A 25055-nucleotide genomic window follows, 5' to 3' on the forward strand; every position below is an offset into this window, starting at 1 on the left:
CTCCAAACAAGTAGCTGAAAAAATAAAAGCAAAAGAGGCTCTGTTCAAGAAATACAAAAGAACGCAACGAGAGGATTACGGAAAAGATTATCAGATTAAAGAAGCTTAAAGAAGCAAAGAGGAAAATACAGGTAGTGAAAGCGCGAGCGGAAGAAAAAAATGGCTAAAGATGTAAAGAGAGGTGACAAGACTTTTTTCAGATATATTGGAGAAAGGAGAAGAGATAGGAATGGAACTGCGAGACTGAAAGATAATGAGAATAGCTATGTGGAGAATCATGAAGATAAAGTGAACGTGCTAAACAATTATTTCTCTTCGGTGTTCACGGACAGGGCCGCCAAGAGGGGGGGCAGGGGGGACAAAATTTCCCCATCTCGGGCCTCCAAGGGAGGCCCGGCGCTGACACTGCAGTTCCCAGTCTCACCTGCCTGCATCCTTGGCTCCAGGCCCCCTGCATTCGAAGCGGCAGTCACAGATTGCCTCCCTTCGGGTTTTCCCTCCCTTTGTCCCGCCCTTGCGGAAACCGGCAGTTACATCAGACTAGGGCGGGACAAAGGGAGGTAAGGCCAGAAGAGAGGCTCTTTGACTGCCGTCTTGAATGCAGGGGGCCCGGAACCGTGGAGGCAGGCAGGTGAGATTGTGGACTGCAGCGACGGGGGCGGCAGCGGCAGGGGGTGCGACGGGGCAGCCTTGCCCCGGGCCTGGCGTAGTCTCTCTGCGGCCCTGTTCACGGAGGAAAATCATGGAGAAGGGCCGCGGTTGGCTGCCAAGGGAACGTCTGGGAATGGAGTGGATGCTGCGCCGTTTACGGAAGAAAGAGTTTATAAACAGCTGGAGAATCTGAAGGTGAACAAAGCTATGGGGCCGGATGGGATACAACCCAGGATACTGAAGGAGCTCAGAGAGGTCCTGGCGGGACCTCTTAAAGATTTATTTAATAGAACTTTAGAGACGGGAGAGGTTCCGCGAGATAGGAGACGAGCGGATGTGGTCCCTCTTCACAAAAGTGGAGACAGGGAAGGAGTGGGAAACTACAGACCAGTAAGTCTCACATCAGTGGTAGGAAAAATAATGGAGTCGCTGCTGAAAGAAAGGATAGTTAACTTTCTAGAAACCGACAGGTTACAGGACCCGAGGCAACATGGCTTTACCAATGGAAAATCCTGCCAAACAAAACTTATTGACTTTTTTGACTGGGTAACCAAAGAACTGGATGAGGGACGCGCGCTAGATGTGATCTACTTGGACTTCAGCAAAGCCTTTGATACGATCCCCCACAGAAGACTCGTGAATAAGCTGAAAGAGTTGAACTTAGGACCGAAAGTGGTGAACTGGATAAGTAACTGGTTGACCGACAGGTGGCAGAGGGTGGTGGTAAATGGAATCCGCTCGGAGGAAAGGAAGGTGAGCAGTGGAGTTCCTCAGGAGTCGGTGCTGGGGCCTATTCTGTTTAATATATTTGTGGGAGATATTGCTGAAGGGTTGGAAGGAAAGGTATGCCTTTTTGCGGATGACACGAAAACAGAAGGGATCTCCGAACGTTAGACCAATTGTCGAGGGGCTGGCAGTTAAAATTTAATCCACTCAAGCTTGAAGAAATAAATGAAACTCCAACCACAGCTTCACACCCACTGTGTAACTCGAAAAATGCTTATTACCGCTGTCACTCCCAAGCCTCACACTACGCATTAAATGGTGGAGAAAAAAAAAGCATATGAGACAAGATTAATTTTTCAGATGTAATACAAAAAAAACCCTGACGTAGCAGAAGCATAACGAGGACTCCCTGTTGAGTCGATCAGCAGAACATTGAAGCGATTGGACTATTAGCTAAGTTGTTATGGCTGGATCACCTCGGCTGAGATAAGTAACCATTGAATTGATAGAGATTGCATGAATTCAACTGAAAAAAAAACAACCTGATTTAAATTACATTCCGTGATCTGTTTAGACATACACACGCTTGTCACCCTAGCAATAAAGGTGAGAGAGGTATTCTACACCTACTTTAGATGCACTGAGTGGAGTTTTTTTAAAGCCAGATGATGGTACACCGGGCTCACGCCTTATAGTCTGAAGTATTGGGCTGGCTGGGTGGTGTTACTGAGGCTTTTTTCTCCTCCATTTAATGCATAGTGTGAGGCTTGGGAGTGACAGCAGTAATAAGCATTTTACGAGTTACACAGTGGGTGTGAAGCTGTGGCTGGAGTTTCAGTTAAAAGTTAATGCCAAGAAGTGTAGTGATGCACTTGGGGTGCGGAAACCCAAAAGAGAGATACCGGATAGGAGGGGAGAGATTAGTAAGCTTGACTCAGGAGAGAGACCTTGGAGTGTTGGTGTCGGAGGATCTGAAGGTGAAGGAACAACGTGACAGCCGTGGCCAGAAGGATGCTAGACTGTATAGAGAGGGGCATAACCAGCAGAAGAAAGGAGTTGATGATGCCCCTCTACAAGTCGTTGGTGAGGCCCCACTTGGAGTATTGTGTTCAGTTTTGGAGGCCGTATCTTGCTAAAGATGTAAAAAGACTGGAAGTGGTGCAAAGAAAAGCTACGAAAATTGTATGGGATTTGCGTTGCAAACCGTACAAGTAGAGACTTGCTGACCTGAACATGTATACCTTGGAGGATAGGAGAAACAGGGGTATGTTACAAATGTTCAAATATTTGAAAGGTATTAATCCGCAAACGAACCTTTTCCGGAGACGGGAAGGTGGTAGAACTAGAGGACATGAATTGAGGTTGAAGGGGGGGCAGACTCAGGACTAATGTCAGGAAGTATTTTTTCACGAAGAGGGTGGTGGATATGTGGAATGCCCTCCCGCGGGAGGTGGTGGAGATGAAAACAGTAATGGAATTCAAACATGCGTGGGATAAACACAAAGGAATCCTGTTTAGAAGGAATGGTTCTGTGGAATCTTAGCAGAGATTGGGTGGCGATGCCGGTAATTGGAAACAAAACGGGAGCTGGGCAGACTTCTACGGTCTACACCCTGATCGTGACTGAATAGATAGGGATGGGCTGGAATGTAAATTTTAAGGGGCTTCGATGTTAGCTTCAGAACTTAGTACAAGAACAGTACTGGGCAGACTTCTACGGTCTGTGCCCTGAGAAAGGCAAGGACAAATCAAACTCAAGTATACATATAGTAACATAGTAGATGACGGCAGAAAAAGACCTGCACGGTCCATCCAGTCTGCCCACGATAAACTCATATGTGTATACCTTACCTTGATTTGTACCTGTCTTTTTCAGGGCACAGACCGTATAAAGTCTGTCCAGCAGTATTTCCCGCCTCCCAACCACCAGTCCCGCCTCCCATCACCGGCTTTGGCACAGACCCCGTATAAGTCTGCCCTCCCCTATCCTAGCCTCTCAACCACCAACCCCTCTTCCCCCCGCCACCCAATTTCAGCTAAGCTTCTGTGGATCCATTCCTTCTGCACAGGATTCCTTTATGCCTATCCCATGCATGTTTGAATTCCGTTACCGTTTTCATCTCCACCACCTCCCACGGGAGGGCATTCCAAGCGTTCACCACCCTCTCTGTGAAGAAATACTTCCTGACATCTTTCCTGAGTCTGCCCCCCTTCAATCTCATTTCATGTCCTCTCGTTCTACCGCCTTCCCATCTCCGGAAAAGATTCGTTTGCGGATCACATACCTTGTAAAATGAGTTTATCTTGTTGGGCAGACTGGATGGACCATACAGGTCTTTATCTGCCATCATTTACTATGTTAAGTGGTAATCTTTGCTGGCCATTTTGTAAGGCGCCAGACTGACAACTCTGATAAAGAGGGACACACCTTTCTCTGATGTCTTTTACTTTGCCATTCAAGATGTATTTCCTCTGAGTAACACTGAGGGGCTAAAGCCCTCAATACTCCTAAAGGAACTGAACCATGTACTGTACTGAGTAACAACCAGTACTGAATAGCATCTTAGCTTCAATTAAGATAGTTCCAGATAAGAGCTGTATGCATTCCAGCTTTATTGCTGATAAGTTTTCCACAACGAATACAGATTGACAGTCTATCTACATGGCCTTGTCCAGGAGCTGGCTGTGAAACTTCAGCTTGGAATCCAAGAGGGAAAAGAGAGACCTGCCACAAAGAGGGAGCCAAAGGACTTTTCCAGGCAGTCTAGAGAGCGAGACCAGTTTTGTTCATTCCTATGTAGGGGTGAGATAGAAAGCACTGCCAAGTTCCAAGTGAGTCAGGACCTTTTAGCATGTGGTTTCTGAGGTTAGCATCATTAGTTATGTCTCTTGAATAATTATTAGTTGCACTGATATTGCTTTCTCACTGTTCTCCTGTGTTTAGCCATCAAAACCAGAGGATTTCACAACACTCTTAGTATGCCCTCTGACAGCTTTCCGTTTCCCCATAACAAGGAAAGTATAAAGGTACCTAAAACAATAAGGTGCATTTCAAAGATGGTCCCCTGGCTCTTGGTCTCTCTTAGGTTTCAAAGCAGTGTGCCCCTTCGGGCCACAGGCCACAATAGCAGGTGCTTTTTTTTTCCCGGGCTGGCCTCTTCAGATGACGTCATGGACCAGCTCCCTGCTATGCAGACTGGCTCCTCCTGGCTCCAAAAGGCCTCCCACTACAGATAGTGTAGCGCGCCTCTTCTCTCCCGGGTCCCCACAGTAGCAGGCAAACTTTTGATCTTCTGGGCTAGCCTCTTCAGATGACGTCATGGACTGGCTCTTTTGTGACAGAGGACATAATATGGTTCGGTCCCAAGCAGTGGACACACTGGATATGGGGGTCAGTGCCCAAAATAACCCTGTTGCACCAAGCACAATGCTTAAATCTGCTCAGTGCCTTCTGGAACATGTAGTGGAAAAGGATCCAAATTAAAGGGCTCAATGGGTAACAGCAGTAAATATAAATTAGCCCCCAAACCACTGATGCAACCTGGGCCTTAGAGTCAAAAAATTAAAAAAAATTAAGAAACACATAAAACTTACTAGGGCACAACACTGAAGTAGAGAAAATAAAAAATATGAAAGAGCACACAAACCTGAAAGGGAAGGCACCACAAAAAGAAAATATTTGACGTGCTGAGGAGAGATCACAGATGCGACCTCTCTGCTCCAGGGAAAATGATAAGGCTGGTAATCCAGAACTTGTGCATCGGGTGGGAAGGTCCAACCCCCACACCTGCACCCACGTACTTGAGCTGGCAGGAGTCCCCAAGCCCTGCCAGCAGAAGCTCTCCTCCTTGTGAAGCCCGGCAGTTGGTGGCACTTTTCGTGTGCCACCAGGCCAGCCTATCCCCTCCACTCTCCAAGCACATGCTTGAACTGAGCATGAACGAAAGAGGCCCTCCCCCCATACATGTGCAAACATTGAGCAAGCACAGTTTCAGAAAAGACAAGCATGTATGGTGGCAGCCCAGGAAAAGTGCCACCACCTACCTATCTTTGCGAGAACGGCTTCCGCTGGTGGGGCTTATGGAGCTCTGCCAGCCAAAGCAGCAGACAGTGCCTCAATCTTAGGGGGGGGGGGGCAAGCCCCTCGTGGTTATGTCACTGATGTTGACTACTTTTGATAACTAACAAAGAGATTTGAACTAGTAAAGCTGCAGCCAACTTTCAATGATATACAGTCTCACTGTTCTTTGTGGGACTGGGATCAAAGGCAGAAGTAGGTGGGGGTGAAAAGGGAGCAGCAACTCCCCCAAACGGATTTTGAATGAAATGGTGCCTATGTAGATCAGCCCTTCAGCCTTGCACAGGCACCTATTTTACAAAAGGTCTGCTCCCCATGACATTAAAACCTGGCTATTCTTCTGGCTGGGATGTGGGGGATGTGTTTTGGTTGAGGGGCGGGGTGTAGACAGTTGCAGGAAGGCAGGTGCCAGTTACCTTGGTTATAGTGTGACACATGAATACACTGTTAGCACAAATGTATAATTTAAATAATACATCCTTGGGAGTCATTTTCTAAATGCGCATACTGTCTGCCGAACAACTCACAGGAATAAAATGGGCCCTATGGCAGATAATATGCAATAATGCCACTAGCACACATTACCTGTTATTAAATGACCCAGTCCATTCTATTTTAATGCAAGAAGAAATAACAGAATGAACCATAAATTGTTTTCTTTTTTTTTTTCTTTTTTAAAAATTCACCATCTTACCAGGAAAGTCCTCCTTAAGGTTAGGGAAGTTGATATTTGTGTACAGAACAGGAGCCACTGTTGCCATTTCGCCAAGTACCTCTTCTTTTTCCCACTTGAGAGTACTTCTTTGGGAATTAGACATTGTATCTCCTTCTCCCTCCAAAACTGGAGCTGGTGCTGTCCATGAGTTGTTATGATCACTCACCATTTGAGTGAATGCTGGGTTCTTAGCCCTTGTGGTTAAAAAAAAAAAAAAAAAAAAAAAAGAAAGGAAAAAAAAGCAGATTCTCAGTTTTAAAGGAAAAACCTTGACTGTATTTCTTATTATAATATTTGTGTAATTTACATAGAATGTTAGCTACAATGAACATTTCTGAAGAATATTTAAAGATTCTTTAATACATAAAAATATTCCACCCAGGTTGTTGTTTTATTCCAATCACTGCCGGTAGCGGTTCCGCGACGGATACTTAAACAATTGCAGGGATCCTTCTCACAGTTCATTAGGGGAGGCAGGCACCCCCACCTGGCTGGAAGGGTTTGTGGGGGGCTCCTGAACTGGGTGGGAGAGCAGTGCCTAATATTGAATGGTACTATCTGGCTGCTCAAATTCGGATGATCATGGATTGGGAGAGGGGGAAAAATAAGCCAGCTATTCAGGTGGAGCAATCTTATTGCCCTCATCATTTATTGAGCTCTTGTTTGTGGACTACTGAAGGAGAGGAATTAGTATTGGCTGGAATACAGAATCCATCTGTAAGGCATCTTATGGGGTTGTGGGGAGAAGTACGGAAGAGATGAGGGCAGGTGGGCCTGATGTTCTCACTTGCTTCGATACAGTGGGAACCGAAATTTGGGGCTGGGAGGGAGAATGCTGCATATATACGATGGGAACAATTAGGATTATTGTGCTTTAGGGATGTTATGCAAGGGGGACGGGTAAAGAACTTTGAAACTTTGCGCTCAATGTATGCTCTTCCTGATGGAGACTTTTTCTCCTACTTACAAATTCAGCACTATGTAGGTACTTTGGGTTGGAAGTGAGAAGACCCTCAAAAAATGGAAAGCTTGGAAAATTTATGGGTCCTGTTGCGGAGAGTGCCTAGGCCAATTTCTGTGATATATAGATATATTAGGGGATGGGATCCCAAGCCATTTAGCTTCCAAGGGGCTTGGGAGACAGATTTAAACTGCAGATTTTCTGGCCAAGAATGGGAGAGGTTCAAAAAGCTTCAGTGTGTGTGTTGGTGCAGGAAAATGCTTATAAGGTCCTTACCCGAAGGTATTATACACCTGATTGGCTGAAGCGGATGTATCCTAGTACATCTGACGTTTGTTGGAGGTGTAGGTCTCAAACGGGTACATTCCGACATATATGGTCCCGTTCTGGCAGGAAGTTATGAAAGCATTACTAATTATGTTGGGAACATCTTTAGTGTGTAGTCCCTCAGTTTGCCTCTTGGGTTTACATAATGAGAGGGACTCTTGGGGAAAGGGTAAACTGATGCGTTGGGGGTTGGCAGCAGCTAAGTGTCTTACAGCACTGCATTGAAAGAAAATGGATCCCCCGATTCTGGGAGATTGGAAGTGCAAGCTGAGATAGTTGATACAGATGGAACGTCTCACAGCATATCGCAGGGAAGGGCTTTTACGACACAAAAGGTAGTGGGATAGATTTCAACAATGTTTAGCTCATATTTGATAAGGAGGGGAAGTAAAGAGGTGAGACATGAGCTCTGATGGGGTGAGAGGGGGAGGGGGAGACTCTCCTGAAGAAACCACAGGGCATTCTCATGACGTAGTGGAGCATAGAGTGGATGGGGGGTGGTGAGGGAGGGAGGATAATAAATAATAACAATATAAAAGTTTGTTTGGTTGTACATGAATATGTTTTGAGGAACAATGACAGCAAGATTAAGGCTGGGGCGAATGTACAGGTGGTATGTAATTCATGGTTTTGTAACTCAGATAACATTGGCCCCTGTGACTGTAGCAGTGGGAAACTTGCGTTTATTTTGTGTATGCTGGAAGATAAAAGTACAATAAAAATTTAAAGAGAAAAAAATATTCCACCCAATATTCAAAGAAATCTCTCAACAGCCTTGCAATACCTCCAAAGTAACCATTTTCTAAAGAAGCCACTAGGGGCAGGAGTGAGCGGGCTTTTCTCCTGTCCCCCTCGTCCCAATTGGATTACCACAGACTTCAGGTAAGTGTGTGTGGGGGGTCTATGCTCAGTCGAGAGGGGTTGGGAAGGGGTATGGGCCTGAGGGGAGGGTGCAGAGAGGGTGTTTCTTGCCACGTCAGGAGCTAGGGAGTATGGATCTTGCTGGGGGAGAAGGAAGATCAAAGAGACCAAAGCACCTTTTCAGTGTTATCCTGGTTCTGGCCGATATTCATCCAGGGCCTTATGTGGGCCCTGGCTGAGTTATTAGTCAGGACCTATATAAGTGGAGGAGTAGTCTAGTGGTTAGTGCAGCAGACTCTGATCCTGGAGAACTGGGTTCGATTCCCACTGCAGCTCCTTGTGACCTTGGGCAAGTCACTTAACCCTTCATTGCCCCAGATACAACTAAGTGCCTGTATATACTATGTAAACCGCTTTGAATGCAGTTGCAAAAAGCATAGAAAGGCGGTATATGAAGTCCCATTCCCATAGATAAGCTACAGCAGCCACTGCCTTCTCAATTAGCCCCAGACATTCAGCTGAAAATCCTGAGCTAATTCTGCCCGCAGCGGTCAATGTTTTTCAGGCTAAATATTGGCCAGATTGGTTCTTGGTATAAATGAAAGTGTGGTACAATACTAAAGTTAAATGTATAAGGGAATTTGTGCATTAAACAAAGTACCTGGTATCAGCATAGGGTGGTTGTATCATAGGAGAGAAATTGCCTAACCCGGGTCCAGAAGGCAGAGGATTATGTGGAAGATGGGGATTAGAGCCAATTAGGCCATTCATCAAAGGCACTCTTGTAAACACACCATCTGCTTAAAGGAAAAATGGAAATAACACAGTAATATTACTTCTGCTCTCCTGGACAGGACATTAGTAAGGATTTTGTGTTTGACTTTAATTGACTTCTGCAGCACGCCTAACAATGTATCTTTTGTCCATCATCAAGATTACCTAATTAGCCTATTTTATTGAAAATAAGAAAGGAAGCATATTTTTAATACTGTTTTATGCTAGTTCTATTATTAGGTTTCAATCTACTTTATTCAAGTTTACCTCATTTATTGTATTTATATGTTTATTCTTGGTTATTTTACTATTGTTATGTTAACAAAATTGTAAGTTTTACGTTAAACTGTTCCTGATGTACACCGCGCCTTGGGTGAATCTCTTCATAAAGGCAGTTAATAAATCCCAATAAATAAATAAATGTCAGTTTCTATCTTACATACTGAATAAAGTGCCTGTGGAAGAAAGTTTATATTTTGTAGGTTTCTGAGTAAGCTGTGGTATAATATGTACTGAAATCTAAGCTAGTAATATGCAAGCAGTGCTGGAGAGAGAAACAATGCAAGAACAGAAGCATTCTGTGCTATCCCAAGCTACTGCAATATTAAGATTTGTATTGATAATATGCTTAAACTAATAGCTGGGTCAATCTGGTAGACTGCAAGTGAACTAATAACTAGAAGTCCTAATGGAAACACAGTTCCTTACATAGCTGGAACTATACAGGGGACCTCAGAGGCTGGATGCTTGAGCAACAGCCCTATTGATATTGACAGCTATTTAGATTACAAAACTTTGAGGACAGACTGGGAAGGGAAGAATGCTGAGTGTCCACTAAATGAGATCTTGTATATTCAACCAACTAAAATGGTAGAGAACAAATGATGAAAATGAAAGATAAAAACTGCTCTGAAAAGGAAAAATAGTTTATAAGCAGTCATGTTTACCACTTTACCACAACCTCACTTTGTATTTCTTATAACCGGTATTTGCGATCGCCTCTACAGTACTATGTAAGCCACACTGAGCCTACAAATAGGTGGGAAAATGTGGGATACAAATGTAACAAATAAAAAAATAAATGTTTTACATGTTTTATGGCCGATAGCATAAACTAGAGAGCTAATTGGCCTTTTTCTGCTGTGATTTAATATGCTACTATGGGTTATTTTACCACAACTTGTGCTATTTTAGCACAGGCCCCATTTTATGCAGTGAGACTCAGTAACTAATAACCTGGATCAACAGTAAAATAACATGTCTTAACAGTAGCCTACGTTGGTAACTTCCTCCATGTTTGCTGCTGTAACCAGCAACCTCAGTGCAAAATTACTAACTTCTCTGTATCTGGTTTTAAGGTCTGATACTACTACATAACAAAACAAATTCCTATGGACACTACAGGTCTAAACTCCAAATATTTGAGGGGTCCTTTTACTAAGGTGTGCCAAAAAATGGCCTGTGCTGGTGTACACGTGTGTTCTGGATGCGTGCAGATCCATTTTTCAGCGAACCTGCAAAAAAGGCCCTTTTTTGGGGCCGAAAATGGACGTGGTCAAAAAGAAAATTAGTGCGTGTCCATTTTGAGCCTGAGACCTTACTGCAGCATTTTCAACTCTGTTAGAGGACACAACTCAGTAGGGGGAAAACTAGTGCACTATTTATGAATATCCAAGACAACTACAGATACTAATGAATAAGAAGAAAAATACAGCAAACACAGCTATGATAAACATTCCCTAATAGCTCATAGAGATGCAGAAGTCATCCAATACCCAAGACAGAATATTTCATATATTATAAGCTTAATGTCTGAACAGCTCAACTGTTCACACCCAAAACATTAAGGGCTTCTTTTACAAAGTTGTGCTAGTGATTCCCGCGTGGCAAATGAGAAGACGCCCATAGGAATTGAATGGGCTTCGTCTTATTTACTGTGCTGGGGATCGCTAGTGTGGTTTAGTAAAAAAGGCCCTAAAAGTGCTACTTCTTAGATATCACACATTTAGGGACACAAAGGAAGAACCCCCCCCCCCCCCAAAAAAAAAAAACCCCAGGAAAACTTCCATAGCAAACTGGGTGGGCCTTTGTTATATCCTCTGTAACAGTGATACAGAACTTTGTATATAGTGTGTTTATTATTCATTTAGAAAAGCTGTAATGATTGCTAGAAAACTGCTAGTCAAATACATACCCTGACCGTGCAAGGGCATCAGCTGTGGATGTGGAGGTGGTTGAGGTTGAGAAGTTACAGGACTCAGCACAGCAGTAAATAAATCTTCAACATCTTTCCCTTCCAACTCTGTAATAAGATTAAAAAAAAAATAATATTAAAAGGGAAAACAAATTCAAGAAGATCTTTGTATTATATCTAATTTTGAAAAAAAAAAAAAAGCAACTGTACCTGGTATTTTGTACATCTTATCAAGTATTGCACCTACAAGTAAAAGAATAAATAAATTAAAGGAAAGAAAAAATAACATTTTATGTTCTAGAAAAATATACAAATAATAAAACTGTCTTTAAACCTTTAAAAGAAAGGACAACTAACAAAACAAGTTTAGAAAGATATAAGCCATTAATAGAGACATTTTAAATGTATTCTTTATCAGAGAATTCTGTACCTGGATGGTATCAACTAATGAACTCTGTTCCATAAAGAACAAAACGAAACAAGTAAATGGTTATGTCCTGGAGTCTTATGATTCTTTAAACATTTCCAAAAATGTATTTTATAAACAGTTGTACAATATATCACAAATATGGGTGGAAGATGTGTTTATTTTACCATCTGTGACCATTTTGTCAAGCTCTGGACTGAGGATTCCATCAAGCTGTTCTTCACTCAAAGGCCTGGAACTCTGATTTACACTTGGCTGGGACAATGAGGATGCTTCATCAGGTACTGGGCCTATATTCAGTCCAGCTGAAAAGAAAGACATTATATCACACACAACCACTGGCATTACATATAGTGGTATACAATACATTTTTGTTAAAGATAGGAACACTTTTTTATATTAAATAAATGCATAAACAGAAGCCATTTAAGTTCAACTTATGTCATTAATAGTAAAAAAAAGGCCCGTTTCTCAAAAAAATGAAACGGGTGCTATAAAGGCTATCTTGTAATGGTGATTAAGTTTTTAAGGCTCTCATTAAAGTGATTTCTCCTCTCTCCCCTGCCCTCCATGTCCAGCTATTCTTCCCTCCTCTCCCCCCCCCCCCCCCCCGTATCCTGCGATTCTGACCTCCCCTCCATGTGCAGCGATTCTCCTGTGCCCTGCCATCCCTTCTGTGTCCTGCGATTCTGGCCTCCCCTCCATTTCCAGCGATCCTCCCTGCTGTCCCCTCCGTGTCCCGCGATTCTGGCCTCCCCTCCATTTCAAGCGATCCTCCTCTGCCCTGCCGTCCCCTCCGTGTCCCGTGATTCTGGCCTCCTCTCCATTTCCAGCGATCCTCCTTTGCCCTGCCGTCCCGCGATTCTGGCCTCCCCTCCATGTCCAGCGATTCTCCTCTGTACTGCCCTCCCTTCGGTGTCCCACGATTCTCCTCTGTACTGCCCTCCCCTCGGTGTTCCACGATTCTCCCCTGCCCTCCGTGTCCCGCGATTCTAGCCTCCCCTCCATGTCCAGCGATTTTCCTTTGCACTGCCCTCCCCTTGGTGTCCCGCAATTCTGGCATCCTCTCCATGTCCAGCGATTCTCCTCTGCCATGCTCTCCCCTCTGTATCCCAGGATTCTGGCCTCCCCTCCGTGTCCCGCGATTCTCTCCTCTCCTCCCATCCCGTGATTCTCTCCTCTCCATGTCGATTTATCCTCTGCCCTGCCCTCCCCTCGATGTCCCTCGATTCTGTCCTTCCCTCCATGTCCAGCGTTCCATTGCCTTCACTTGTCTTGCTTCCGTTCATAACATCCTGACCTCAGCTTGCCTCCAGCATTCCCTTCCCTCTCCCTGTTCCGCCCTCTGATGGCATTTTGTCTTTATGCGAGGGCAGGACAGTGAGAGGGAATGGAATGCGAGGCTTGCTCACGTCAGAATGTTACGAATCCAGCCAGCCATAGAATGTTGACGGTATAATTATATTAGATTACAAATCAACACTTTTAGCAACACTGACCCTCAATCCACATTAATATTCAGAAAACCATCAACTCTAAATGGATAGTAAAATTGATACCAAACAGCCACAGATCTCTGAGGCTTTTCCATTTCTTTTTATATTAGTTGTTTAGTATCATTTTGACTATCCACTTAGGGTTGATGATTATTACAAATCAAAACAGCTTTTAACTGCTTGGCTATCTTTCAAAGCAGGCATATTTTAGCAAAAAGCTTATTATGAGTGATCAATACCATAACAAAACTGACCAAGCATTCTTTTACTTAAAGCACAGATTACATCTAAGATTAAACGTGTAGAAGTTGTAAGGTTATGGGGAACCAACAGAACAACTATAGAATTCATTAACACACACTATATGTAACATGAAGGATTAACCCTGTTTTCAACAAACTGGCTAAGGATACATTTTTATTCTCTCCAACCCAGAGGATATAGGGAAGAAATTATACCTAAGGGATCAAGAATGTCTGTGTGTGTGTGTGGGGGGGGGGGGGGGGGGGGAATAACCCTCTGACAATATAATGAAATGGGACCAAATTAGGAACAGAAGAAAACCTGCTGAAAAGGCACATCATACTGGAAAATAGGATAAATGAAACAGAATTCCAGAGAAATATGCTACCCCCCAAAAATGCCCTAATGCATTCTGTAGGACAAGATGTTCTAGCTTCTGCAGCATAGAAACTTTGATACAGTGAAACACAGCAGTTACGTAACTGTTCCTTTCAAGATTCTTTTCTCATCTTCCTTACTCTCCAGATCAAATACACACATGTACTTAGCACAGCACAGGGACTGGAAATAATTCCATGAAAATCCAAATAAATAAATAAAATGTTCCACATCTTTTCCCCATGATGCACCCTGTTCAGCGGTATCATACCCCTATCTCTGATGAAACTGCCCTTCAGTGATTCAGATGTGCATTTCATTTTCTTTATTATAAATTCTAATTTGAAACATACTGGCTGAATGGTACAGCTTTCTTAACGGTTGCTATATATATTACTAATACCTGTTGGCATAAGCAAGGCCAGATTAAAGCACAGGTAAACTAGCACATGCCAAGTGATTAGAGGCTCCCTGTCAGATGTGCTCAGGATTCAGGAGCCTAGGGTTATCATCTGTTTGGCTTTTTTCATATTTTACATATTTTTAAATTCTGGAAGCTAGAAGGTTGTTTAACATTTGTGGACTTTTTTTCATAGTTTTAAACATCTACCTGTAGCTCTCCAAACCTCTCAATTGTGAGAGTTAGCCTGCCCTATCTACATCCAGTGTCACTAACAGCAGAGACTGTGAATAGGATTCAGCCAATGGAAAGGCACAGGGGACAGGAGCACTGAAAGGCAGTCCTAGTGACAGGAAGGGTGGGGGAAGTTCCTGTGCTGTGTAAGTTATACTGTTGTATAAAGGTGAGGCAGGGGGACTGAATTTTGAAGGGGTTCTAGGCTGACCATGGAGAGAGATGGTAAGTGTCTTGGTAGACAACAGAAAGAGGGAGGATACTGAGAAGAGGTATGGAATGGGAGAGGAATAAGGAGAAGATGGACTACTATAGGTTGATGAAAAGAGCTGTCAGTAACTGCAAGAATTTTCATTATGGGCAAAACTGATGATGGGGGGAGAGGCACTCACTGAGAGCAAACATGAGCAGCAGGCAAGCAGCACAACACCAGAAGTAAGGGTATTATTATAATTATTATTTGCATTTGATATACTTTCTTTGCTATCTCGCAGATCAAAGCAGTTTACAATAAAATCAAATACCACAAAATGGAAAAGAAACTACAAAAAAAATACAACCTCGCATACCAAAAGAGAGGGAAGGGTCAAGAAAAGCAGGTTTTGGGAATGGGGAAGGAAAATAGGTCACCCAGTGGTCAACGAACCACACCTAAACTAAACCAAGTTGAAAGCAATAAGGAAAAGTCATGCTTTCAAGGCTAATTTAAATTTGGGTAGTGATAACAGTACGTACAGTTTGGGGCAGAGAATTCCAAAGTGATGGAGCGGCAACGAAGAACACGTGATGTCTGGTTGATTCCAGGGATGCTTGTTTCGGACCAGGTAGCACCAGACGGGACTGGAGTAAATCGGTTGGTGAATATGGAATTGTGAGAGATGATAGATAGAGAGGCAGACCAATCCTAAATTATTTAAAGATTAGCAGGAGCAGCTTAAAGATTATACGCTGCTACACCAGGATCCAGTGACATCTCTGGAGAAGGGGAGTGACATGTTTCTAATGGTAGGCATGGCAGAGTAGTTGAACAGCTATATTTTTGGAGGGACTGGAGTCTCAATTTGAAAATGTGGACAACCTAGGTAAACTACATTACAATAATCTAAGAAGGATATGAAAAGAGAGAGAATAAGGGAGTGAAAGGCATCATGGTGAAATTAATACCTAACTGAGCACAGCTGTTGTAGAATAGAGAAACCTGCCTTACATATAGAAGAGATTTGACCTGAAAAGGAAAGTTGTGAATCTAATGTTGCACCAAGATAACAAAAGGAAGAGAGGCTGAACATCTGTCACAAAAAGGTTAAGAGGAAAATTAAGAGGTGAAAGTCCACCCGTGAACCAGCATGCAACCATTTTCTGCTTATTGAGCACTACCTTGAAATCAGAGAGCCACTGGGCCACTAAACTTAAACAGTTTTGGAGAGGACTAATAGATGTGGATGACGGAGTCATAGGAAAAAGCAGTAGGATGTCATCTGCGTAGAAATAACATGAAATGCCAGTTGATGAGAATGACAGATGCTAAGGGACTGAGAAACAGGTTGAAAAGAAGCGGAGAAATGATATAACCAAGGGCGACACTACACAAAAGAGAACGAGAGGAAGATATTGAAGATGGTGTCACTACCTTGTAGGATCAATCTGAGAGTAAAGAGCTAACCAAGCTAGAACTGTGCCCTTCATACCTAGAGAAGAAAGATGAGACAACAGGGGGGAATGATTGACCAAATCAAATGCAACAGAAAGATCGAGTGATACAGCAAGAACGATATTGTGTTTGTAGAGGTGTGAGTTAATTTCACTTAAGAGGGCTGTGCTGAAGTGGGCTCAAAAGCCAGACCTGTCATGGGTGCAGGGTGAGGGATTTCTCAGCGAAAGAAGATTATGTTCAACCATCTTTTCAAGAATTTTTGAAAGAAAGCACAAGTTTGAGACAGTTTTCCGGAGAAAGGGGACCTGGCCAGAAGTTAAGCTATTGTTAAGGAATAGTAGTAGTTTGGATAAGAGATCTAGTTCTGGCACCTTTAACCATGAGGAGGGGAACGGGTCGAAGCAGAGGACAGTAATCCTTATGGATGCAAGGGTTTGTGTAAGGGAAAACAATGTCTGTAGCTGAAATGAGGACCAAGAAGAGGAGACCGAGGTAGGGCCTGGGAGAAACTGCCACTTGTGACAAGGAAGATTTAGGGAGAGGATCCACAGAAAGTGCGGAGGAAATGAGCGGAGACTGGTGAGTGCAGGACGAAGATAATAAATCAGAGATTTTTGTAGAAAAGTAAAATGAGAGAGTGTCAGCAGAAGGACACAATGAGGATGGAGAAGAAAGAAGGGGTGTTACTAAACTATGAAAAAATAGAATAGAGCTCTTTAGTTGGATTAGGGGCTTTTAGTATTTGATTTGAAAAAAATTAGTCCTTTGGCTTTTTAGAGATGGTAGTTATATTCTCTTAGATCTGTAAATAGATAGGCTGGAGTTGGATCTTGTCCTCCTCCAGCTGAACTCAAATTTCCAAAGTTGGCATTCCAGGAGTCGAAGGACATTATGATACCATGGCTTCTTATGACTGGATGAAATATAGGAGACCAACTTGAGCGGGGCAAATTCATTCAAACTGTTGTTAAGAGTGGAATGAAGACAATTAGTCTGTACATCAAGTCTCAAGATCAAGCAGTCAGATGGAAAGTTAGAGTGATGGATAGAGTCTATGAGGATCAATCTGAGAAAGCTGTCAAATCCATTTAGTGAAATGATGTGCAGCAGAAGCCAGGAGAGAAAACAGTATCGAAAAACAAATAACCAGATGGTGTATGGTAAAATTATGTATAATCATACCTGATAATTTTCTTTCCATTAATCATAGCTGATCAATCCATAGACTGGTGGGTTGTGTCCATCTACCAGCAGGTGGAGATAGAGAGCAAACTTTTGCCTCCCTATATGTGGTCATGTGCTGCCGGAAACTCCTCAGTATGTCGATATCAAAGCTCCATCCGCAGGACTCAGCACTTAGAGAATTACACCCACGAAGGGACACTCTGCCCAGCTCACCACCGCCGAAACGGGGGAGGGGAATTAACCCAGCTCATCCCCACACAAGTGGGGGAGGGGAATCCGTCCAGCTCATCCCCGCGGAGCGGGGGAGGGACACCACACCCGCCGATGCGGGGGGATCTGGCTTATCCTGCAACCGCAACCGCGGGAGGAGCTGACTGACCCTAACACCGCCGAAGCGGGAGGGGTACAAAACTGCCCTACAGCCGCACGAAGCGGGAGGGAGTGCCGGCAGAATTTTAAGTCTCAATCCAGCCCCGTAAAACGGAGGGGAGAGGAATGCAGCAGCTCACTGTAACACAAACTCGTCTTAACTCTTGAAGAATCCAAGTGAAAAAACTTGAACACGAAGTCTTTCTGAAGTAACTGAAGACTGAACTTGAACCTGAAATGCAACCAGACTAAAAACAGTACAGATATCTGGGAGGGGCTATGGATTGATCAGCTATGATTAATGGAAAGAAAATTATCAGGTATGATTATACATAATTTTACCTTCCATATCATCAAGCTGATCAATCCATAGACTGGTGGGATGTACCGAAGCAGTACTCACCCAGGGCGGGACATAGAAATCCCTGACCGCAACACTGAAGCTCCAAACCGGGCCTCCGCCCGAGCAGCCACAGTCAAGCGGTAATGCTTGGAGAATGTATGGGCCGAAGCCCAAGTTGCCGCCTTGCATATCTCTTCCAAGGAGACGGAACCGGCCTCTGCCATCGAGGCCGCCTGAGCTCTAGTGGAGTGAGCCTTCAGCTGGATAGGCGGCACCTTCCCTGCGGCCACATAAGCCGCTGCAATGGCTTCCTTGACCCATCTTGCCACTGTAGGCTTAGCAGCCTGCAGACCCCTACGAGGACCTGCATACAGGACAAACAGATGATCCGATTTCCGGAAATCATTGGTCACTTCCAAGTATCTGATGATGACTCGTCTCACATCCAGATATTTAAGAGCAGAGTACTCCTCTGGGTAGTCCTCCCTACGAAAGGAAGGGAGACAGAGCTGCTGATTCACATGGAAGCGAGAAACAATCTTGGGCAGGAAGGAAGGCACTGTGCGAATAGTCACTCCTGCCTCAGTGAACTGCAGAAAAGGCTCTCGACATGAGAGCGCCTGGAGCTCGGAAACTCTTCTGGCTGAAGTGATAGCCACCAAAAAGACTGCTTTCAACGTCAGGTCTTTCAGAGATGCCCTCGACAAGGGTTCAAAAGGCGGCTTCTGCAATGCTCTTAGCACCAGGTTGAGATTCCACGCAGGCACCACTGAGTGCAGAGGAGGGCGCAGGTGATTAACTCCCTTGAGAAAGCGCACCACATCTGGCTGCGAAGCCAGGGAAGCACCCTTCAGGCGGCCCCTGAAGCAAGCCAGAGCCGCTACCTGGACTTTAAGGGAACTGAGCGACAGGCCTTTCTCCAGACCTTCTTGCAGGAACGCCAACACTGAAGAAATTGGAGCAGTGAAGGGAGAAAGTGAGCCTGCTTCACACCATGCTGCAAAGATACGCCAAACCCTGGCGTAAGCAGTAGAAGTAGAGCGTTTCCTCGCTCTCAGCATAGTGGCGATGACCTTGTCTGAGAAGCCCTTCTTCCTCAGACGCTGCCGCTCAATAGCCAGGCCGTAAGACCAAAGGGAGAGGGATCCTCCATCACCACGGGACCCTGATGTAACCGGCCCTGCTCCACTGACAGCCGCAGAGGATCGTCGACTGAGAGCCTGATCAAGTCCGCATACCAGGGACGTCTGGGCCAATCCGGACCCACCAGGATTACCCTGCCGGGATGCTTTGCCACCCGGTCTAGCACCCTGCCCAACATGGGCCAGGGCGGGAACACATAGAGAAGCTCTTGTGTCGGCCACTGTTGGAGAAGAGCATCTACTCCCAGGGATCGAGGGTCCCGTCCTCTGCTGAAAAAGCGCGGCACTTGACAATTGGCCGATGACGCCATCAGATCTAGGCTCGGCTGGCCCCAGCGCTTCGTGATGTCCAAGAACGCCTGAGCAGATAGTTGCCACTCTCCGGGCTCCAAGGTATGGCGACTGAGAAAGTCCGCCTTGACATTCATGACTCCGGCAATGTGGGCCGCTGAAAGCTGCTCCAGGTTCGCTTCCGCCCACTGGCAAAGACTCATAGCCTCCTTGGCTAGAGGGGCGCTCTTGGTACCTCCCTGGCGGTTGATATAGGCCACAGCCGTGGCATTGTCCGACAGGACCCGTACAGGCTACAACACCAGTACCGGGATGAACTCCAATAACACCAACCGAATGGCACTGAGTTCCAGGAGGTTGATAGACCACTTGCCTCTGCAGGAGACTAGAGCCCCTGCGCTGTCCTTCCCAAGCAGTGGGCTCCCCAGCCCATCAAAGAGGCGTCTGTCGTGACGACAATCCACTCCGGGGTCACCAGAGGCAATCCTGCAGACAACTTGTCTGTCTGCGTCCACCAGCTCAGCGCCTTGCGCACTGCTGGGTCCACGGGAAGGCGCACAGCATAATCCTCCGACATCGGAGTCCAGCGCAGCAGCAGAGATAGCTGTAGTGGTCTCATATGAGCCCTGGCCCAGGGCACTACTTCCATCGTGGCCGTCATAGAGCCCAACAGCTGCACGTAGTCCCAAGCCCGAATAGGAGAGGCTACTAGGAACTAGTCCACCTGAGCCTGAAGCTTGACAATCCGATTGTCTGGCAGGAACACTCTGCCCACTTGGGTGTCGAATCGAACTCCCAGATACTCCAGGGACTGAGTCGGGCGCAGCTGGCTCTTCTTCCAGTTGATGATCCATCCCAGGGAGCTCACAAGAGCAACTACCCGGTCCATAGCTTTGCCGCACTCTGCATAAGAGGGGGCTCGGATCAACCAGTCGTCCAGATAAGGATGGACTTGTACTCCTTCCTTTAGCAGGAAGGCCGCTATGACCCCCATTACTTTGGAAAAGGTCCGCGGAGCAGTAGCCAACCCGAAAGGGAGGGCTCTGAACTGGAAGTGTCGTCTCAGGACTGTAAAACGCAGAAAGCGTTGGAGAGGAGGCCAGATGGGAATATGCAGGCACGCTTCCTTGATGTCCAAGGAAGCCAAGAACTCTCCTGCCTTCACTGCCGCTATAACAGAGCGGAGAGTCTCCATGCGAAAGTGCCTCACTTTCCAGGCCCGATTGACCCCTTTGAGGTCGAGGATAGGCCGGACAGAACCTCCTTTCTTTGGAACCACAAAGTAAATGGAGTAACGTCCCTTGCCAATCTGATTTTTTGGCACCGGAACGACCGCACCCAGGCGGATCAGGTTGTCCAAGGTCTGCTGCACTGCCACAGCTTGACCGGAGACTTGCAGGGAGAGAGTACAAACCCGTCTCTTAAGGGTTGGCAGAACTCTAGCTTGTAGCCGTCTCTGATGACTTCCAGCACCCACGCGTCTGAAGTTATAGTGGTCCACTCGCCCAGAAACGAGGACAGCCGTCCTCCAATCTGCACTGGGGCGTGGACCAAGGCCCCGTCATTGGGTACGAGACCCTGGGGGAGGACCGGAGGGAGCACCTCCGGGACGGCGGTCTCTGCGAAAGGAATGCTGCTTGGGGGAGAAATTCCTCTTGAAGGAAGAGGGGGCAGAGGAACCCGACTTGCCCGGGCGGTACCGACGGGCTTCCAGCAACCGTCCTCTGGAGGTACCGGGACGAGTACTAGCCCGAGCCCTGACCTCTGGTAATTTCTTGCCCTTAGACGTGCCGAGATCGGTCACGATTTTGCCCAGCTCGACCCCAAAGAGCAGCTTGCCTTTAAAAGGCAATCTAGCCAGGCGGGATTTAGAGGCGTGGTCAGCAGACCAATGTTTCAGCCAAAGCCACCGCCGCGCAGAGACTGTCTGAGCCATGCCTTTAGCTGAGGCTCTCAAGACATCATACAGTAAGTCTGCCAAATAGGCTAAGCCCGATTCCAGGGCCGGCCAATCAGCCCTCAAGGAAAGATCCGAGGGGGAAGCCCGCTGCACCATAGTCAGGCACGCCCTGGCCACATAGGAGCCGCAAACTGAGGCCTGCAAACTTAAAGCAGCTGCCTCAAAGGACGACCTTAAGGCCGCCTCCAATCTTCTGTCTTGGGCGTCCTTTAGGGCCGTGCCACCTTCCACCAGCAACGCCGTTTTCTTAGTCACCGCAGTGATTAAAGAATCCACGGTAGGCCACAGATAGGCCTCACGTTCACTCACAGCCAAAGGATAGAGGCGGGACATAGCCCTAGCCACTTTAAGGCTCATTTCCGGGACATCCCATTGAGCCGCAATTAAGGTGTGCATGGCATCATGCACGTGGAAGGATCTAGGCGGGCGCTTCGTCCCCAGCATAATGGCAGAGCCAACAGGGGCTGAGGGAGAGACGTCCTCCGGAGAGGAAATCTTCAAAGTGTCCATGGCCTGTAAAAACAGGTTGGGCAAATCCTCTGGGCTAAAAAGCCGCGCTGCAGAGGGGTCATCCGCTCCATCCGAGCGGGGATCTATCTCCTCCAAGGAATCCGCAAAGGACCGTTGGGAGACCTCAGACACGCTGCCCTCATCTACATCGGAGGAGACAAAGTCCTCCAAGGCCTGGAAATCAACCCGAGGGCGTTTACCTCTGGGAACCTCAACCTCTTTAACAGAAGAGGGAGCAGGGGCAGCGTTTTGCATGAGGAAAGCCTGATGCAGCAGCAAAACAAACTCGGGGGAGAAACCCCCCAGACTGTGCACTTCCGCAGCCTGGGCAACAGCCCTAGACGCTCTCTCAACCGGCGCTCGCAATAGCGGGGGAGAGACATGCTGCGCATCCAAAATGGCGTCCGGCGCGAAACTCCGCGAAGGAGCCGCGCGGGAAGAACGGCGCTTAACTTTAGCCGCTTGTGCCGTCGCCCAAATTAAGGGCGTTCATGGCATTGTCTCCAACCTCAAGGGCGGCCCACGAAGAAGCCGTCCGAGCCGCGTGGCCGGCCAAGATGGCTGAGGCGAGGAGCGGGGGATGGGCATTTATGGCGGGAAAAAACCGCCACGCCGGAGGAACGACCGGGACATTCATCGGTCACTAAACTGTCACCCATCAAGGGCGAATCAGGTTGTAAAACCCCCGCATCCCCTCTAGAAGCGCTCCAGCGATCCGGGGAGCGCCCCTTTGCGCCCTCGCCCTCCGACGCCATATGCCACGAGGAGAAGAATCGGGGAACTCCCTGCCCGCTATAAAAAGGTAAAATTACCTGCTTGCCGCTCCGAGCTGTAACGAACTGGTGTCCCAGTGAGTAGCTGCAATGAACGTTTAAAGAAACGTCGAATTAAACGCCTTTAAAGACGTTTAAAATTTTTTTTTTTTTTTTTTTAAACGGAGCCAGCGGGAGGGGGGAGAAAAGGAGGGACCTGGCACCACCAGGTTTGCACTTGCTCAAAAGAGCCCTCAACCCCAGGCCTCAACAAAACCTAAGGATTAGGCTTGGAGGCCTAGCCAGAGCTGCTGCTGTGTGTGACCACCACCTGCTGAGATAGAGAACATACTGAGGAGTTTCCGGCAGCACATGACCACATATAGGGAGGCAAAAGTTTGCTCTCTATCTCCACCTGCTGGTAGATGGACACAACCCACCAGTCTATGGATTGATCAGCTTGATGATATGGAAGTGTATTTTAAAAGCAAGAGGGTGAAAGCTCTCTAATGGAAATTTTTACATAGTTTCCCTTTGAAAATTTCAGCTGGAGAAGACCATTGCTGTAAACATATCCAATGTGCATACTAGGAAATGTACTCCAATAGCGATAATTACCTAGGAAAAATCATTAGAATACTGTCCTACTAGTGTCTCCACTCTATCTATATACATTCTGAGACACCAAAGAAAGCTAAATATTCTATCCCTTCCTATATGAATATTGTAGTTCTTTTCTATTTCTTTTGATTTCACTTTATGTTAATCGCTTTAATCTGCTGAGTTAGCAAAGGCGGAATAGCAAATGCCAAAGAAACTAAAAACTAAACTTCTATGCAGTTTTTTCAATTGTGAAACCTTTTTGACATTTAAATCTTCACATTTCTGGTCTGTATCAAAAGCAATGGAAGCTAAAAATGACTTATCCATTTCCCCTACTTCCCAGCCCACTGCATTAACCACTAGATTGCTCCACTTAGTGTCTTCTATGCTCACTCTCAACCTATTCCTCCCCCCACCCAAAATAGCCCTGGGATTTTTCCTAAGCTATTTATGTTGCGGTAAATAAATTTTGTGTGTGTGAGCCACAAATGAAGAAAGTCAAACAAAGAGTGAATGAGACTCCCGGGGGGGGGGGGGGGGGGGGATTGAGAGAAAAAAAGGAAATGGGGATCCATCATGACAGTGACATCTAATGGTTTCATTCCATTATTCTTTCTAAATCAAGAGAATTGTTGGGACCACCACCATAACAGGCCCTCCCTCCGTTTTATCCTCCAGGTGAAAGACACAGAAAGAAGCAACATGACTACACAACTGCAAGTGATGAAAAGCTTTTCAGATGACATCAAGATGACCTCTGGGCTGGACAATTTATTTATTTTTGTTACATTTGTACCCCGCGCTTTCCCACTCATGGCAGGCTCAATGCGGCTTACATGGGGCAATGGAGGGTTAACTGACTTGCCCAGAGTCACAAGGAGCTGCCTGTGCCTGACGTGGGAATCAAACTCAGTTCCTCAGGACCAAAGTCCACCACACCAACCACTAGGCCACTCCTCTTAAAAACTAGATGTGCAAGCAAGAAAACTCCTCCATGACCAAGAGATCTTCTATAAGAATCAGTGTATGCCTAGACTGTACATTCCCCTTGACCTGAAGGAGAGATGGGTCTCACAGAAATAGATTACACCTATCGAGCTACTATCATAGGCCTCCGGGCTTACCTAATGGAATCATCAAATCCCAATGCACAAAAGGTGTTGAAATACGAAAGAAAACGTACAGAATCCAGTTCCATTATTAAACTTGGACAAGCATTGCGACGAGTAGAAATCATGGTTGAAAATCCATTAGTACCAAAAGGGAAGGAAGCAACAGAATGTGCAAAGGAATAGAAAAAAAAAAACCTCTTCAAGGAATTGGATCAGCAGGGGAGAAACAAGCAGCAAATGCATCAGTAGGACATAAAAATTGTTACTCCAGGGACCATTCACAGATCAACATTGGACACATGAATGGTTAAGGACAGGTGAATTGAACCCCAAGTTTGAGCGATTGATAGTTGCAGGCTAGGACAGTGAATTATGGACGAGATGGTTTACAGCAAGCACTGAAAAAAACCTCTTGAGATTGGCTGCGAAGTGCTAATGTCAGGAAATGTTTATGCCGAAGGCACAACAAACTGGTATGTCTCATTCATTGAAAACTCTGTGAGCATTACAACATCAGTGTGCTGGAAAAGCATTGGGATCATGACCCAAGAAAACTGTAGACAACAAAGAGGTTATGACCACCTAGGATATCCCCATCCTGACTGATGAAAAGCTGGATGCTAGAAAACCAGATATAATAGTAAGAGAAGAACACCAGAACAGTATTGA

At 45.9% G+C, this 25055-nt stretch overlaps 1 protein-coding gene across 4 annotated transcripts in view; it reads right to left on the minus strand.

Moving 5' to 3' along the window:
* The window catches only part of KMT2C (lysine methyltransferase 2C), a 917733-nt gene that overhangs the window by 273616 nt on the left and 619062 nt on the right, over positions 1 to 25055 (minus strand). For all 4 annotated transcript variants that reach the window (XM_030198371.1, XM_030198346.1, XM_030198363.1 and 1 more), the window contains 5 exons: positions 11882 to 12019; positions 11498 to 11530; positions 11288 to 11395; positions 8981 to 9116; positions 6150 to 6364 (listed from right to left, as the gene is read on the minus strand). In XM_030198371.1, the coding sequence (XP_030054231.1) occupies positions 6150 to 6364; positions 8981 to 9116; positions 11288 to 11395; positions 11498 to 11530; positions 11882 to 12019 (630 nt within the window). The remainder of the gene's footprint in view (positions 1 to 6149; positions 6365 to 8980; positions 9117 to 11287; positions 11396 to 11497; positions 11531 to 11881; positions 12020 to 25055) is intronic.

The sequence above is a fragment of the Microcaecilia unicolor genome, chromosome 1 (genome assembly GCF_901765095.1).
Source record: "Microcaecilia unicolor chromosome 1, aMicUni1.1, whole genome shotgun sequence".
Lineage (NCBI taxonomy): Eukaryota > Metazoa > Chordata > Amphibia > Gymnophiona > Siphonopidae > Microcaecilia > Microcaecilia unicolor.